Below are 18,988 nucleotides of genomic sequence, written 5' to 3' on the forward strand. Positions count from 1 at the left end.
CCTACGTTACGATATCAAACGAATAAATTTCGATGGACGATCGATACGCGATTTAATTAAAGCGTCGAATTATTCGATTGAATTAATGAAATCGTATTCAAATGTCGCTGGACGTTTTCCTTTTTCTCTATACTAAGTATCGATCGGTATGAATACGCGATTATTTCATTCAAATTCAAATAAAAATTCATTTTTCTATGTAAAAAAGGACGCGATCGCGATTAACTCGATTACCTCTTTGAAAATTCACTTGGTGCTACAGTATTTTGGTATTACACGCTAGACTTTTGTGCATATTTGACAGAGATTTAGATGATTTGATCGTACGTACGCGTTAGTCATTCTATAGGCATTTTATTTTTCCTCTCTCGCTTTCGTACGCAAGCATTGTTTTGCAAACGTTATGGCGATGTGCCAATAACTGTTCCTAACAAATAACTACCTCTCATTTCGCGAGATATTTCATCTCCGAGAAAGAAATACTTTTTTATTTCCGAAAAATAAATAGGAAACGATAACTGTAAAATATAAAAAAAGAAAGATCTGCGATCGACAATCTTTTAAGATCGGTCCATCCATCATTCGGCTAGTAGACCCCACCGATGGTTGCGTATGACAATGCGTAAGAAATATTTTGCACGATGCTCGTGAAAGGTTTCAAGGATGAGAGTGGGACAACCGTCTGATAAATGAGCTCGCCGACAAGAAAGATAAATATTTTTATCGACTAGAAGCGAAAATGTAACAACAAACTTTTTCGATTTTCCAGTCAAACCAACTTATTTATTATATTACGTACGTATCTCTGGTGTAACGTAAAAGAAAATTGGAAGGGCGAGTCGAGGTTTGTGTAGTGTATTCGCCACTTTTTCGCCACTTTTTCGCCACTTTTTCGGCACTTTTTCGGCACTTTTTATCTTTTTACTCTAATGTAAGATCCATCAAGAAAAAGATGACTCGGCGAGCGTGCTTTCGAGCGAAAATGCGAAGGCGTTTTAAAGAGAAAAAGAAAAGTGAGAAAAAATAACAGGAGCCTCGAGATGGAACGCACGAACACAGTTATGCGTTTATATAAAATACATCGGGTAGGGTAAGGTAAACTCTTTCTATCTATCTCCCTGCGTGTTGGCGGAAGAAAATGGAAAAAAGGGATCCTTTTGTTCCTTCGCGCTCCTTCGTTTCTCGGGCAAAGTACTTATCGAGGATGGCACTTGGACGAAGCGAAAGGAAATCTTAGTGTATCCTGTTTGGAAGAAAGGAAAAGAGAGAAAACCTATTATTCTAACATTAACGAGGAGCACGAACGCAACGAGCTACGAGAGACGGAAATAGAAATTCATTTGTTCGATGTGATGAAACGTCGCGAACCAACGCAAATAACGCTGACTTTCGATTTTACGATCAACTAAATGCGTTTTTTCAATTACAATTTTCCATTCTTATCGCTTTATCGATAAACGCGAGAGATTATCTTTCTATTATGCTCTTCTAACGAATCAATTCTGTTTCGTCAGAAACTTATTTTGTAATATTTTTCAGAGATAAGTTTTCCGAGAAAACTTGCGTATGAATAAAAAAGAAAGAAAAAAGAAAACAGAAAATGCAAAAGCGCTGAGACATCAGTATTCCTGAAGGAGTTAAATAATTTATCCTCTATTTCAGCACCTATTCTATTCCTATGTGTTGAGAAATTAATTCGATGCACGGCTTGGTTGAGGCTTCGGTTTGCATTCTACGTTAATACAATATATATTATATATACGCGTACGCTTTTATTACAAGAGCGAACTGATTCAATTTCGCTATGGGCAAAGAACTTTGGGAGTATCAATCACAGGGAAAATTAATAATAATAATAATAATAATAAACGTATTATATCGATGAAATTAAGCGTTGTTAATTACGATCAAGCCAAATGGCAAGTAGAATTTATTCGATGAGCCATTTGGTGGGGCCGGATTTATGGGGAGGGAAACAACAGCTGAAACCTAGGGGCCTCTAGAATTATGCAATAATATAATAATGCAAAATTTTGTAGTCGATGATAACGAAATCAAATTATTACCATTCGAAAATATAGGAGGGGGCCTCCGGTTTTTCGTTGGCTCGGGGCCTTTGCGTTCTAAAATCCGATACTGGCACTTGGGGTATATACCAGTTCTAAATTGGAGTATAGAAGAATGAGATCGTTGAAGGCTTTAAGATAAAGTGCATTCGGCTTTTCCCTCGAATTTAAAGACGAAGCTTAACTGGTTGGAAATGATCGTTCGCGTTAACTGCAAATAAAACCCCTTATCTTACTGGCTCTTGACAAAATTATTAAATTCATTTGTTTTCTCCAAATTGATCCTGACCTTTTAAAAAGAATTCGACCATAAGTTTTTTTCCCCTTCGAATCGAGCGAGCCAATCTCGAAGGATTGTCCTTTTTTTTTTTTTTTTCTTATCGGTCGATCCTTCACCTACCACCTCCGAAAACATCCTTCGATCGAAATGAACGACCCAAAACCATTACCAACGACCACTCGATTTCTTCTTTCTTTCCCGACAATTTCCTATTTCGTCCTTTTCATTTTTTCGATACATCTATTATATTATTATACTTTGTATTTTCTTTACAAATTCAACTTGTTAGATCGAATTTTCCTTTGACTTTAGATCGAATTTAACTATTCGCAAAGGCAGTAATAACGGGACACATTTCATTCCTCTAAATGGAACAATACCTTTTGATCCTAGTATTGGATTTTGTCGGAAGGTTTACCCCTAGGTTTACCCCTAGGTTTACCCCTAAAGGGATGGTCGATTATTCCTGTGCATCTTTTTTGTATCACGGATTTGCTCGGGTAATATAACACGAATCGTTAATTTATTTTCGGTCATTGCTAATCCATACCTAGAAATTTTAAACTATGTATGCTTTGACGATCATTTGTTATTCTATCGAAATTAGTTTCGATTCGTCTCTGTCATACTGCACGTTGTTCGATCATCCGCTGTCATAACACTTCTCTCGCGTTATATCAATTACATTTCATTGTTAATCATTAAAATCAGCTCTTTTGAATAAATCTATTTATTAACGAATATTGCCCTCCTTGTGTATATCCATCCAGATATCCATCCATGCAGATCCAAGGCGATTGCTGCAATCGTTAGACCAGTTCCTCATTCAAAGGGAAAAAAAGGTTTGCATTGTTCAATCAACCTACGTAATAATAAACCTAAATAAATGTAGGAAAATAAAAAGATTCGGAGGCTACTTAAAATTCTTTTCGCGTTAAATCGTTTCATTGTGCATAGAACACAATGTGCTGTCGGTCGCCCCGTGCATAAGAAATTCAAAGGATCGAGATGTCACTCTACACTTACGTAACACCTGCATTTTCCTTTTTATACCTCTGCTCCTCTCTTTATTTCCACCTTCACAAATCCTAGTTTTGAACTATACTATAATAAAGTTTTCGACTAATCGAGGTGGACATCTCCTTTCCCCTTTATTTCACGAACTAGATAGATAGCCCAAAGGTGAGAGATAAAAAATAATGTACTCTCTCGAGACACTAGATCGAAGAATGGATTTTCTTATCTTTTTTGTTCCTCCCTTCTTTTAAAACCATCCTCTGCTTCTTCCATTCCCCTTGCTTTTTTCTCGCCTCCGAGGCATTCTCATGTTTTTACCGAAGAATATCCTTGAGTCTGGCTAAAAACGTCTAGAAGGATTTTTCAAAGTTACGCGATAGGTTCGCTAGGAAAAATGATCTTCAACAACTATTTTAAGAATAGAAATAATTAGTAGATACGTGGGGGGTAGTTATTTTGGAAATAAAACTTGTTCATCCAATAGGAATGTATGTTCGCTCAAAGGATGATGACTGACAGCAGTGTCTTTAACCTCCGTGCCAGTTTAAACGCAAAACTGTGTCAAGGTACATTTTTTTATGACCTTGGATAGAATTGTACTTAATGGTCTTTAAAGGGAGATCATTTTATCGGTGCTATCTCCATAACATTTAATTCGAAGGAATTGTAATAATTTACTATCAAAATCGAGACTTTAAATGAAGTAGTTCGCACGCACCCACGTTTATATCGTTTAAATCATTGCGAGTTTATTTAGCGTGTAATGATTAGTAGAAAAATATCCTTGGAAATGAATCGCCCCCATCGTCAAAGTTTAACGGAATGCTCCTTTCTATGTCTTTATATGATAATAGAATATAATCCGATTAGGCTATTATATGAAATTACGCGAAATGTGGGTCGCGGCAAACTTATGCCACGTGCAGACATACATTATAGAATTGATATATTTAATAGTTGCGTCAAACAACAAAACAACCTGTTTATTTTTATAATTATTATTTCGAGCACCTAGGGATGGCGTGTACATTGTTCGTTTACATTGTTCAATCTTTATTTTTCCAAAGGAGTCCGATAAAAATAAAGAAAATGAAAAGCCCGCAAGAATCTTTTCGTGCTTTTACTTTTTTCTATTACTACCGCCTATTATCTATCTTTTCCATAATATTACCGTAAAAGAGAAAGCTTGGGTTATATTCCGCTCGAAGCGAATTCTCTCAATTTTCCGAGGATGTCTACGTAAGTCCTCTCGAGTAGAATGACACGGAGCAAGGAACTTCCAACGAGCTTATCGAGGTAGATCTTGTTTTCTCCCTCACCCTCTCTTTCGCAATTTGATTAAACAATCGAAAGCAAATGGGCAAAGGGGGAGCATCGAAAAAGTGAAAAGAGAGAAAAGCCCCAGGCGTTCGCGGCCTCTGCGTTGGTTTATTAATCATTGAATTGCGTGTGTGCTAGGAGAATCATTTTTTATTCGGAGAATCTCTCTTATGGACCGTTTATTTTTCACAGTAGACTAAATCCATTTTTGGTCTATTTAATTCAACACTCTAGATCAATCTAGTTAATCTGCAAAATAAATGATCTCTGCACTATAGCTGTAACACATACACACGTTATACATCACAACCCCATAATATCATAAATTTGTATTTGAAAAAATTCATTTGCTTGGTATAGAATTATCTTATAATTATAGAACGCCTATCCTCATTCCTACCTGTTCTGATATCTTCGGATTCAAGGCTAACTCGTAAGAATAAGTTAGTTCTCCTCGGTTTCGGGCTTATCCCAGATAGAATAGTAAGGAAAGTGGAGACTCTTAAGTGGTACCGTGGTAACATTAACCTTGTGGGATATTAGAGTCCTTTAGTGGTAAGCTCAACTTTATCAGATAGCTCGATATGTGGTTCTTTGATCTTGGCATGCTTTTACTTTCCCTCTTGGTCTTACCCCGCTTTAGGATTTTCCGAATTATTCAAATGAATTTTTCAATCAAAGCCAAAAATGACAAAAATGAGTTAAATGCTTCCCTTCCCTTTAAAACGCGACCCCGAAAGACTCGGTATTCAAACTATCTCTAACCTGAAACATATTTTTATGGGTAACGAAAATTCACCTTTGTTAATTTTATTCACAAATTCGAATTTATTTATATAGGATAACTATAAGTATAAATATAATACACATAATATTTTTCAAGAAATAACCATTCCTGTCTATGAAGACGACAGTCTATGTTACTTTTTTTAATACTATGATCAATATGGCGTATCTTAACTAATATATCCATCTAACAACGTAAATCGACGAATAATTAACAAGATTTTCATGATTAGAGCGTCGGAAACGACATTGGACTCGTTGCATAATGTATTTAAGTATTTAAGTATTTATTTTTATACGCTTACGTGTTTACATGAAACATATTAATCATCCTTAAAACGTGCCCATGTTTAATAAAGAGTCGTCGTCCATCGTTACAATTAAAAATCGTTATTACGAGCTATTACTAAATTCATTTTGATTATGTTCCGTAATAATTTCGTTCGACATGTATACGATAGACGCGATTGAATTTTCATATACAATAATAAGTTTTAGATAAAGATAATTATTATAACTTAATACTAATTAGATAGATGTGTATGTAATTATAATAATAACAACTGGACTAATTAAAAAATTCATCTGCTTGTAAAATCTTACTTATTTGACTAGTTTTTTTTTTCTTTCTTTTTTGCTTTCTTTTTCAGTCGTCGTAAAAATAATTATTCATAGATACATAACTATTATTATCTCATTGCATTGAAGAGTTGTTCATTTCGAAAGAAAATAAAATAATGAAGCATATTATTCGTCTACTTAAAATCCGCAAAACACGCGCGCGCCCATTTTCAGAAGAATTCTTTAGTTGGTTTGACGCGATATTTTATTTAAACTCGACTAAATCTACATATAGAAGGTCCCGTTGTCGCGCGATAATAACACGACACGAATTAAATCAATTTCAATTTATTGATAACTATATAGAAATATCGATTCAATTTTTATTTCATCGGACGTTAAATATTTGTTTTCTCGCAAAATATTATTAGAAAATATTCTTCCTAGGATTATTTGTCCCTATATAGAGAGCATTTTGTTCATATTTTCCTTCGATCGTTGAAATTATTTTCGACTTACAAGGTAAGAATGTTCGAGGATAAATATATCTACATTTATTTCCAAACATGACTATGAATTTGATAGTATAAAAGATCTTACCTGGAAATTTCGAATAATATAGCTACGTTCTATAGAAACACGAATAAAATCTATCTTTTACCATCTACGTTATCTAAAATATTCGAAAGTTTATTTTTCGTGATTAGGTACAAATACTTAAATTCAAATAAAAATTTTATAATAACATGTAAATGAAAAACACTTTTATATTGTATATCGCGTTATTTCCATTTCGTATATCTCGTTAATCGTCTTTAATAAAAAGAATCATTCATTCTGTAAAAGCTCAGTTACGTTCCCCTTTAAGAACTCTCGATATCAAATTCTCCTCGGTAAGTTCTATTCTTTTATAAAACAGCGAGAGGTAATACGATGGAAAAACTTTCAATTGATTGTTATGAAACAAAAACGATCTTCGAAAAAAGTTCGAAAACAATTAATACTTATTACACACGCATTTATATAAATATATATATATATATATATATAGTTTTTAGGTTTATATTTATATTTGCAGAATTAATGTTGCTATTTTTTCATCGGTGACACGAATCTATATAATATATATATTCGCAAAGAATCTTCACAGTTATTCTACTATATAAGTATATGTGTATGCATTTATGCATATATGATGTATATATGACTTTATCTAATTGTTCCTTCGAGTGAATAAAAATATGCAAGCTCTTTGCGAATATGTGACGTTGGATAGATAGGTAAATAAGTAGGCATATAGTATATACATAGATAAGTGCATACGACATTCCCGTTAAATTTGGTAAAAAGATATTTGGACGAATCGCGTGGTTACATCTCGAGTCGAGTAAAGGTAAGCAAGCGAAAATATAATAACTCAGAAGAGTTTTTTTGTTCTATTATTCGACGATTGACATTAATTATTCCGAGAAACGGGCCGAGTATCTTTGAACGACGCTTACAAAACTCGATAAGTATAATATTTCTTCTCAATCCCGTATTCGATTGAAATGTGCAAGTACAAGGAAAGAATTTTCTCTTCTTTTATTTTTTTTTTTTTATAAAGTACTTGTTGCACGCGAATGAAATTTCTACGATATTATCTTCAAAAGTTGTTACTTTGTAACTCAAGGAGCCTTTATAATCGAGCATAGAGAAACGTTTATATTCAGTTTTGTAATCATTTATTTGTTTACTCTAAGAATAATTTCAAAAGGGAGGAGAGAAAGAAAATTGTTAGTTATATACGAAAAAATAGAGCTATTTCTATGTATTTACTAATTTACGTCTGATAAGTTGGAAAACAAAAAGAAAAAAGAAAATAAGAGGATAAGAAGAAAGAGTTTGACGATAAAGCTACTTAAAGCTTCGATCATTTTGCTATGTTGCCTGATAAAATAAAATCCAGACGACGACTGAAAAGCACGGAATAATTCGTAATTTGGCCAGCATTCTCGATTTATCTCTAACAAAGTTGTATCAAAAAGTAAATAAGAGCACGAGGCTTTGTTTTCATTTTTTGTTTTGTTTTTTTTTTTATATATAAAAATGTACATTAACGTTAGATACGCTTGTCAACGAATATCGTTTGAAATATTGCCAATTGGCTAAAAGATATGCTCTCGATCCCTTCCAATCTTATATTTTTATCTACGACTAATTTAGAAGATCAATTTTATGGAACAATGAGTGTCACGTTTTCAAAAACTTTATAAAGACATCCAAATTTTCTACATAGATAATATATATATATATATATTAATTTGAAATAGAATATTATATTCGCGTGGTTAAGATAGAAATGAAATTTTGTTGACGAGCCAATGGTAACATTTTCTTTCGTGTTAGACTAAACTACGAGATTGTGCGATAAAAGAGATATTAATAAAAAATATTTCACATTTGTTTTTTCATTGGTAATATAATTATCACGTTCATATTTGTTTTCACCCCTTCGTTAAGTACGAAAAGGAATCACAATTAATACGAAAAAAGATTCGTCATTGGTCCAACGAAGTTCTTCTTGACCGTTTACAATACTTACTCTTTTGATTTTATAAGTAAACTCTTTGTCTTTTCAAAGAGTGCATATTTAACGAAGCTTACTCTCAATTAAATGATATCTGTCGCGAGGAAATGAAACAAGTTTCGATAAATATTGAATAGAACGCACGCGTCAACGAATCAAAACTGACGGAGCAGCCCTATAGATTGAATTTTATTATACCATTAGGTCTATGTAGAATAATATCCACGCACGACGAACATTTAAATAGGAAAGATTCGAATCTATCATACTTACGAACGTATGAAAATATTTATCACGAAGAAAACATATTTATAGGTGTAAGAGAGAAATAAATGTAACGATAGAAATTTTCTGTCTCGTTTCCAGGCTTTCCCATTTAAATGCTCTTGTCCAGAGTATCGAATGGCCGCTGAAACATAGGAAATATCGACGGTTGCTACGTACAGCGAGTCGCAAAAATATTCTATTTGCTTATGGTAACGAGTATAAAATGAAATAGGAAAAGAATGATATTTCTTTGCACTTCCCGTTATATGAATTTAAAGTAACGCATTTATTTTCGTTCTAATTGAAAATTGTGATGAAAAAGTAAGATAGATAGTTGGTAATTGTTCGTTTGGTCAAGAATTTGGATCGTAGAGATACGTAGCGTAAGTTTAAACGCAAGTAGCTTTATATCCTAACACAACGTCCGGAGTTTTGCTGCAGGATGGTCGATCGAAATAATACGCAATGCCGTTATCTTGATTATTTTTATCGGAACGGAGTTGTTCTCGGGATGGTTCGATTTTATCGAGATTATTTACGCTGGAGGGTGGTAGGCGAGGGTGGTAAGCGTAGGAGGAAGGAGCCCCCGGCATAGGTTCGTCGTTTTTTTCGGCAAAGTTAGAAACGCTAACGCGTCTCTCTCTTAGGAGAGACTTCCCGAGATAGGAGGAAGTCGGACGCGCCAAAACGTCCATTCTGTCAAATTGGGAAACGCTGGTACCACCGCGGTCGCGAAAAGGTGGTCTCGCAAGGACGTCCATTCTGTCGAAGGTACAAATGCTCGAACCCCGGTGGTGGTCCCTTTGAAGAGGCCTCGCCAAGACGTCCGTTCTATCGAAGTAACAGATACTCATGCCTCGGTCTCTCTGGGAAGTTTGACTGTGAAGAATTTGGTACTCTCCGCGATCGACGTTACACACGCTCATGCCTCTTTGGCGTTGTTGCAATAATGGGTTGTCCAACAACTGACAGACGCTGGTCCTCCGTTGAGCCAATTTCGAGGTCTCCAAAGAGAAGGAAGTTGGATGGGGATTGGTCCCACTGGTAAGTTGGGTATTACTTACGTTGCACTCGACCGCGACGAGGGACTGCAGGTCGAATGCGCTTTTGGCTCGTCTCGGGCTCGTCTCCTGATCGACCGCGACGAGGGACGCCCCGCTGCTCGAACCGACGAACACGCTGTTTTCTCTCGGCCTCCAACACTCGGTGGTGCAGCTACCCTGATGCACCATACCCTGGTGCACCGTGCCCTCCTGCCAGTCCACGTAAACGAGTATTACTTCTTATACCGACTATATTATAATTGAGTTAAACTAGTAATCGGAGATGGTAACATGAAGCAACCTTTTAACATCAACGAGAAGGAACAACTTTCCAACAAGTTTGCATTACCTACCGAACATTATTTTCTCTTACAATTAAATAACACCGAATCGATCAAAGCTAAAATGATTACATGATAAAACTAAAGTCCCGCGTGCTCTTCGCGATTTCTCTCTTTCATTTGTTAAACGTAATCTTTACGATTTGTTGACGTATCTACGAGAAGTTTCAAGTAGAATCGAACGAGATCCGTTTATTTTCCAATTTGCCGAATCGAAGAGACGTAAAGTGATATCTAACGTACACCAGCGGTATCCGACAAACTTTATCCCCGTCTCTCGATCTTAAAGATTCAATTGAAAATCCGGATTTAAGTTGCTCGTTTGTCGCAGTAATCGATAAATAATCGATCGACGAACGAAATCCAACAGAGTTTTCCAATTGGAACTTGGGGAATACGATTAAATAACGCTCGATCCTCATTATCGGAAAACATTCGACTTCGACGACGACGAAAAGTAACGCATTTGTTCGATCTATAACAATAAGTGATCGGAATAGTTTTCTCATTCTTTCTCGTTTCGTTCGATATGACACAAGCGACACGTTTTCTCAAGCTCATTTTTCCTAGCAACGATTGCTGCTCGCTCTAAAAATGATAGCTTAATATAAATAAGTATACTCTTGCTGCAGAAAGAAACAAAATCTTCTTATGCATTCTATTCTTGGTAAATGAAATATACTTGAATTGTGATAAGAAAAAAAGAATTGTAGAGATGGTTCGCTCATCCATGCTGATTCTAATAGAATTTGTTTAGAAAAGTTATAAACTTGTTCGTATCCCGTGTATTGCGATATGAAAATCTCGGAAGGACAACGCTCGTTCTCTTCTTCTCGATCGACTATAAATATTCGGACACGGCAAAGCTAACGTTACAAACCGAGGACGTTGCACTCCTAGGTTGGATGTGTATTTTGGTACGCATTGCGGATGTTGCGAGCTACTCGAAGCGTATATCGATTCTAAGATCTCTTTACCGTGGAAACGTTTCAACGACCATCATAACAACTGGTTAATTTGAAGGCCCCTTTGATAAAGGCGTCAGAATTGCAGAAAATTCTTTTTCTAAACTTTTGCCGCTAGAACTTAAAGTCCTTCCAAGTTCGAAACCTTACGTTGAATCAATTAGAAACTTCCATTATATCTAAATTTTTGCGATCGCGATTGAAAATGAGATAAATCAAGAGAAATGTTTTACTCGATACCACTCCGCGTTTCTCAATTTACCATCTAGCCACTTCAACATCGATATTCTATCTACCTACGTACGCAGATACCTATCATGCAAATGCATCGTATATATACGAATGATAAACGACGTTGCATTAGATTTTATTTTATAAAAGAGATTTATATTATACATCGTAATTTTTAGTTATCTCTCGATTTCTTGATAAAACTTTGAAGATTATCCCCTTCCTATATATGTCCATAAGAATAAAGAAGACAACAATGCGTCGGCATTTGTCCAATACTTTCACGTACGTACTATGTGCGTCGTCGGACATGCGAGATAAGAAGGAAATTGCGAAACTTTGGATGAGTGCGAGGATACGGAACGAACTAGTTTATTTTGACATTGCAATTTGCCAAGGATGCACCAGAATGCATAGGAATGATCAAACGTACGAATTGCCATAACAATCGATTGGGCGCGTCGCAAAGTTTTAGTCAAAGAGAGTCTTTAAGACAGTCGAACCTAGGTTAAGGCTAAGGATATCAAAATTAATTAACCCGAAAGTTCCTAACGCCGCAAGACTAATCCTATCCTTCGTGATTTTACCATGACAAGGATGCTCGAATAAAAAAAAAGTAAGTGTAATAAAGAAGGAATTAGAGTTTTCTAACCGGAAGCGCGTTCATGTCGACCATCGTGCAGCTTTGTCTGTGTTGTTGCTGAAACTTTGGTTGATAGGGCTCCAACATTCTGATCTTTCCCCATCGATTAAAAAATAAGGCTATCGCTGCGACCCAAAGGAAGAGAACTAGGATGACGATCAGAGCTTCCTCGGCTCTAACCACGACCGTTCCGGTTTCTGGAATTCCTGGAAAAACGAATTCAAAGAAACATTTTCTATTTAGCCCATTTTCAAAATCCTTAATTTATCGTTAAAATAATATTAAACCAAGGTAAGAGACAATTAAAAGCGCACTCTTTATTCTCGGCGAAGAGGATTGTTAAACGATAACAAATTTGAAGTTCCTTTCAAGCCCGATACGATAACACACAATTTTAGCGCGAAATTGAAAATTGTAGCGTTGAAAATGAAAGCAACGGGTGGTGCGTTCGTTGTTCAACATGATTCGAGCTGCGTTTTCACTCCTTTCTCCCTCCCAGTAACGTAACGTAAGCGACCTTTGTTAGAGCGCATTTCCAATCAATAACGAGACAAATTTTCAAACCTGAAACATCTCTACTCCAAGCAAAATGCATATATTACTACAATTTAACGAGAAACAACGTAACAGATAAACGGCTCATTTGTCGTCAGAATTACGACTTTTCGAGTTAGTCAATTCTGATTCACCTATAGATTACTCGGTGCGATATAATCGGCACCAATAAATCTGGAAATGGACATATTTATTGAGGACATAGGAGGGTCTCTGTAAAACGGAGCTGGTGCATTTGCCGAGTCTTTTTCTCTCTATGAGTAATGCTTGGATCTATATCGTCTAACAAAATATAGATTTATAGTTCTTTGATGTTAGTTCTGTAGATTTTACGGCATCGAAATCGTGGGATATCTTGCATCAGATATTTAACGAACACGAGGATAAATCGTAAATCGTAATGTCAACGTGATCAAAGAAGATTAAGCGCACACGCATACATTTTCGTTCTTTTGATATAAGATTAATCGATTGAAAATATTTATAAAGCAATTTGATCCCTTTTCTCGAGCTTACCCCACCTGGATATGTTGAATTGAATTCGATGCTGGCATTCAATTCGGAAGGTATAGAACCAGCGAGGACAGTGTCGTCTGGTGCTTCTTCGAGCACCACCTCGATTTTGGTTACGTCACCTAAAGAAAATACAAACATCTCTAGAAACATCTACAGACGTAGATATCTCGATCGCTTATGGGTACTTACCGCTGACATTGATGCTTTGATATTTAACTGGCAAAGAGGTGACATATCGATGTTTTCTGCCTCGATCGTCACCCTCCACCTCGAACTTATTTCTTTCCTCTAAAATTTCAAACAGAAAGGAACGCCTGTTATCGATGAATTTTTCTTAGATTAAACTATTTGAAATGACGATGAGATTTTACTATTTCTTACGATGATTTTCTTCTCTACTTACTTTGCCGCGCGTACCGGTTAAATCTTCATTCATTATTCAACGAGCTCGCGCGTCTGACAAACTTTGATATATGGTGTTTCAACTATCTCGCCTTTGCCATACAAAATTTGCCCATATTACAATTCGGATGAAATTCGATGAAATTATACAATGTTCTCTAATTCGTTGATTAATTAGAAAATAGGCAAAATAAAACGCGTAACAGTGCACTATATTGTATTGTGCTTAGAGGGGATAAAAGAATGAAGGAACGACTCACGTGTGACGAACGGGAAGCTTTTCTCTATCGATGAGTATACATAAATACTTGTGAAAAGGGATGTCGCAACAACAAAACCCAATTCAAACTCTCGTATTTCAGGGGAAGATGTGCTTACCGCTAAAAGCTTGGCAGACAACGGATAAAGAGAGTGAGAAAATTCTGCCGGAGATACGAAAAGAAGGAAAAGATAATTATATCAAAATGTTCGTCCTATTCCTGCACGCCATCCTCGAACTCCAACTCTTACATTTAGCGGACATTTTTTAAAGACAAAAAAGATCATTCATTGTTCTCTCATCTAATTTCTAAATGAAGTAAGTAACGAGTAATTGAAATTGACTCGTCTTAAATCGACTATATTCAATTGTCGAAGAATATCGTGGATTTGGTTACAAACCGCTAACCGGTATTCCGTTATGTAAAGCTGCTAACGGGAAAGGTCTGGTTAGGTAACAGATAATAAGCGGGAACGTTCGATAGATGAAAAACTAGTTGGAAAGATAATTGAAGGGCTGCCGAAGAAAGATACGATGCAGCAGTCCCTAACGCTAATCAATAGAGAAGCAAATCGCGCGACGCGTCTTAGGAACATTTTCAAAAGCACCACTTATTTTTATCTCCTGTGAAGAAAATGAAAGTCACGAAACATTACCAATCCACCATAATATCATCGACGTTATAAACTAAATCTATATCTATGTAATAAAATGATGGACAAAGTGCCATTAACTTCTCTATATATGTACTTACTTTAATCGTTAAACGCAGACGCTTTTCATCAACCCCGGTCAAGGTATTTTCTTTCATAAGAGAATCGTACACTACATAAAATGATAATAAACTTGTTCATCGCAAACGAAAACGAAGCTTTTCGATTGAAGTAATCAGTCCCTTTGGAATCTTCTTCCTTCGAATTTCACGAAGAAACACGTGTAAAGAATAAACGAAAGGAAAAAAAAAAACAAGAAAAATAATTCTAACAACTTGATATTATAAAAAGTAGAGAATGATTGAAGTAGGCGTATCTTCTCGTTTCTTCGAAAAGAAAAAGATTCGGAAATCATCCGGTTTAGATTCTTTTCTCCTACGGCGACCCAAAAGTTCAAGTCTCACGCTGCATGATTTGTCTTACTTACAATTAGTTAAATTTACGGTGGTAAACTAGAAAGAGCATTAAACAACATTTGGGAAGGTACGGCTGTTTCAAACTTGTACAACTTCGATAGCAGACACATACGTGTCCTATACGTACATGTGTGCTATTAATTGTAAGAACAAACCTAACGATCCAACAAATCAAATAACATTTCAAACGTACGAATAGACTGGATACCGTATATAACACTAAAAAATACCTTCGCGATTGTTTCCTTCAATTTTAAGAAGAAATCCATCAAGGAAAAGCATCGTAAAGAGTTAAGAAAGAGATGACGATCGAATTCTCGAAGATAAGGATCGTTTCGATGATACGCTATGTGTCGTCTGCAGAAAAAAGGGAGAAAAAAGGAGAAAAAAGGAATGTGCCATCCACGTTCTCTCTCTCTCTCTCTCTCTCTTTGTGGAATCTACTTTTTTCTCTGTTCTTAACTCTTCCTTATGCAACATTCTTCCTGTCTTCGTGTCAGAATCGAGACAATTTTGCTCTTGACAATACTTTCGCATAACAAACAAGTCCTTTCATCAACTAGTCTTCATCTAAGGATAAGAAATAATTTCCATTTAACAAGGACAGATCTAATAATCCGATTCTTCCAGCGAACAAAATAAGAAAGATCGAAAGAAAATTCGCATGCGCAGACGGCATCTAGACGCGGCAAATGTCTATCGTGTAAACAATCTAGTATGACATTTATTATTTCAAGCTAATCGATGAATCAAACCGATCGAAAGCTCGCGTTCCTAGAAGAATTGTAAGCAACTAGGTGGTTAGATCGTATCTGAAAACTAATCTTATTTCATTAGATAGATCTTATTTATCATAGAACCATTGGCTATCAATGAAGAAACGTTGATCGATAGAAATAACAACATTTACCATTGCTATTGCTAACAAGACCAATTATTTGCGCGGTTATAGCTTCGGGTCAGCGTAGATTCAATTTTTCACGAGAAATGTTTCTAATATATCTATCCTATTACTTCTAAGCATCGATCTGATGCAGGAAAGGTGCCTCAAGGCTACGACACGAGTTTCTCCAAATTGAAGGAAACGCGAATCAATGTTCGTTTCTAATATTTCTCAACTATTGCTATATTTTTCAATAAATCAACTAACGCGAAACGTTATTTATTCTTTGTAGAAAATGTCCTTTACTCGTGATATTTATTAGAAGGCGATCTCAATCTCTACTACACGGTAATTATCGTTGACGCACGGCTTCCCAAGTCCAAAGGGTTTCTATTCTGAAATAAATCGTGCTTCGACAATAACTAGATTTAACTATTCTTTAAATTCACAAGACAACGACTTTTTACACAACGATTATGTTTGTAATTACAAAAGAAAAAGAAAAAAAAACAATTAAAAACGAAAACAAATATAATAGAGAGAGAGAGAGAAAGAGAGAGAGAGAAAGAATTCTTCCTAGATAAATAGAAAAAAAAACGAACGAATCCGATTTTGCTGAAAAAAGGTCTAACAAGATTGTTCGCGGAAACACAATGCGTTTAAAATTTGATTTTCTTCTTCCATAGTAGGCTTAGCCGATTGGGTTTGCAAAAGATGGGAGAAAAGAGAAAAAGATAGAGAGAGAATCCCGTATTTCAGTGGCCTTCCATACCACAAAAGTCGTCCATCAATTCTACGAGTGCTTTTAGGTATCCCGCAGCTACTAGCTCCCGTACACATATGTAGATACCAAAGTACGTATGCACATATACAAGAATTTGCTCAAATAATGTGCATACTACGTTATGTTGCAGGTACTTATACCAAACTTTTTTTAATACCGCAATGTCAAATTTCACATGTTCGCAAACAATTATACAAATCTTGTTTATTTAATGTTTGGAAAAAGGATGATAGTCAGAAAATAAAAGATCGGTTATTCTTTATACGAAAATAAAGCTTCGTAGTTAAGATGACCTAAATATTCGACGGATGCTCATCTTTTTTCTTTCTTTCTCTCTCTCTCTCTCGTTTCTTCAGCTAATCGAGGATGATGGTAAATCTTATGTAAAGTTCTGTAAAGATGTGCCAAGAAAACATTAACGATTTTTTAATCCCATCAATTCCCATTAACGGTAATTATTCATTCGATATTTCTCTTTTCGCAAGCTTTATAATATTCAGAAACTTATTTAATGTACCGAGAATTTTTGATATTTTATCATATTTCTATTGTAATAATTATCTTTTCAGTGATCATGATATTAAACTTGAACAATCAAATTGTTTGCTTGTTTATTACTAAATGATATTCCAAGCATAACAATTTTTTATAGAAAATCATTCATGTAACATTATACTTAAAAAGCATCAAAGAAAAAGAAAATATATATATATAAGTTGTTATTTAACGTATATTTGTTTAAAATCATTACATTCCATGTGGACAGGCATCTTTAATATTGCAAACAAATTAGAAATATTTCAATGTCGAAATAATTACAATAAATTAACGACAAATATCTCGATACGAAGTGATATTATTAAAATAAAAATAAAAAAAAAATAAAAATGAAAGAAAGAGGACTGACCCTTGAATTCGGAGAACCCTTGAGAACACTTTCTCTGACCGATAGCTCGAAGTCGTGTTTATCGATGAATTTACTTGACACTTGTTCTCTGGTCTATTGAAATAATCGGTGGATGCAGGAACCTTAAGCGTCGTAGGGAATTTAAAAATGTTCTAATAATAAGAGAAAAAAGTGTCGAGGGAGGCGCGAAACTCGAACCGTAACCGCCTAACTTCTCCACGTGACTGACAGGAAGAGTAAGTCCGCGTATCCCCTCCACTTGGGTGGATCGGAGAACCCAAACTTACAGCGCAAGTCACGTTTACCCTCTAAGAGAAAGAGAGGGAGTCAGAGAAAGTCGGAAACAAGGGAGTGGGGCCTCCAAAACAAAACACACCCCGACCAGTAAAAACTTACCCAATTTTCATATTCCCCATCATAATAGAAAAATACAATATCAACCCCGTTAGTTCAATCGACAAATCGATTAACTCCATCACACTCTTTTTCAAAGTTCTATGATGTAGCTTTCTTATAACGATGTATACAATTAATAACAAAGAATATCCAATAAAAAGTAATTGTCAGTAATGTTACACAATTTTTATTTTAATTTAATAAACTATAAATTTATAAAATATATTATTTTTTCGTGTCATTTTTATAATATTCTTGTGTATTAATTTAATATTACATATTATATTTATCTCCTAGCCAAGATTAAATTAATTTTTATTCCTTAATTTGTTATTTTCAGATAAATACGAATGTAATACAATTAACAAACGATCAATTAGTAAATCCATTTCATTGTGTACAGTTTCAATAACATTACTCAACATTTTATTAATTGAATTATTGTTGATAAAAGCATACGCATCTAAACCCTTTTCTATCAAATGTACCTTCCCATACTCCCATACAAAACGTACTATTTGCTCTAAATAAGGATCCATTTCGAATGATCTAATAGCCAAGCTTATAGCAATAGAAAATACCTTATCCAAAATATCTGTCGAGTTCTCCATATATTGTATTTCACAAAGTGTAGACTCAAATTCTGAAACAGTGCTTATATTCTTAAATAAAGGATAATCATTATAATAATTAGTTAATAATTTAAACAATTTAACAGAAAGTACTATATAGGATGAACTATCGGTAGCGAGTAAAGTAGCATTACCAAAGTGACTCGATTCTTTAAAGTTTTTCATAAATAGTAATGGATCTAATATAATCGTATTTCCTATTTTTATTTTACCTCCCAAAAATGATAAGTCATTTTTAATTCTAGTTATACTGCTAACACTAAATTGACTACCACTTGGTTGACTACCACTTGGTTGACTACCACTTGGTTGACTACCATTTGGTTGCTTACCATTTGCTTGCTTATTGCTTGGTTGACTACCATTCGATTGTTCAGCACTTGGTTGCTTACCACTTGGTTGACTACCATTCGGTTGCTTACCACTTGGTTGCTTA

The 18,988-nt window shown here is 35.1% G+C and overlaps 1 protein-coding gene across 3 annotated transcripts; it reads right to left on the bottom strand.

Annotated features, from left to right (window-relative positions):
• Positions 1-8,359: 8,359 nt before the first annotated feature.
• On the bottom strand, positions 8,360-18,092 carry LOC106791991. 3 transcript variants are annotated; one of them, XM_014758076.1, is made up of 6 exons: positions 17,525-18,092; positions 13,350-13,448; positions 13,166-13,300; positions 12,099-12,295; positions 9,931-10,119; positions 8,360-9,870 (listed from the first exon to the last, which is right to left on the bottom strand). In XM_014758076.1, exons 3-6 carry the CDS (start codon positions 13,296-13,298, stop codon positions 9,256-9,258), a joined length of 1,134 nt encoding a protein of 377 aa, XP_014613562.1. In that variant the 5' UTR covers positions 13,299-13,300; positions 13,350-13,448; positions 17,525-18,092; the 3' UTR covers positions 8,360-9,255. The 3 variants fall into 3 exon arrangements, with proteins under 3 accessions (XP_014613562.1, XP_014613560.1, XP_014613561.1); XM_014758074.1 differs by having other exon boundaries at positions 8,360-10,119; positions 17,525-18,090; XM_014758075.1 differs by lacking the exon at positions 17,525-18,092 and adding an exon at positions 13,564-14,460 and having other exon boundaries at positions 8,360-10,119.
• Positions 18,093-18,988: the final 896 nt, after the last annotated feature.

Source organism: Polistes canadensis, unplaced genomic scaffold (genome assembly GCF_001313835.1).
Source record: "Polistes canadensis isolate GaletaPanama2010 unplaced genomic scaffold, ASM131383v1 scaffold_363, whole genome shotgun sequence".
NCBI lineage: Eukaryota > Metazoa > Arthropoda > Insecta > Hymenoptera > Vespidae > Polistes > Polistes canadensis.

Coding starts and splice junctions, on each gene's coding strand:
- LOC106791991 (XM_014758074.1), bottom strand. CDS start 13,298: ATGTTTGTATTTTCTTTAGGTGACGTAACCAAAATCGAGGTGGTGCTC. Junction 12,296..13,165: donor ATTCAATTCAACATATCCAG/GTGGGGTAAGCT, acceptor TCGTTTTTCCAG/GAATTCCAGAAACCGGAACG. Junction 10,120..12,098: donor TCGACATGAACGCGCTTCCG/GTTAGAAAACTC, acceptor GTGGACTGGCAG/GAGGGCACGGTGCACCAGGG.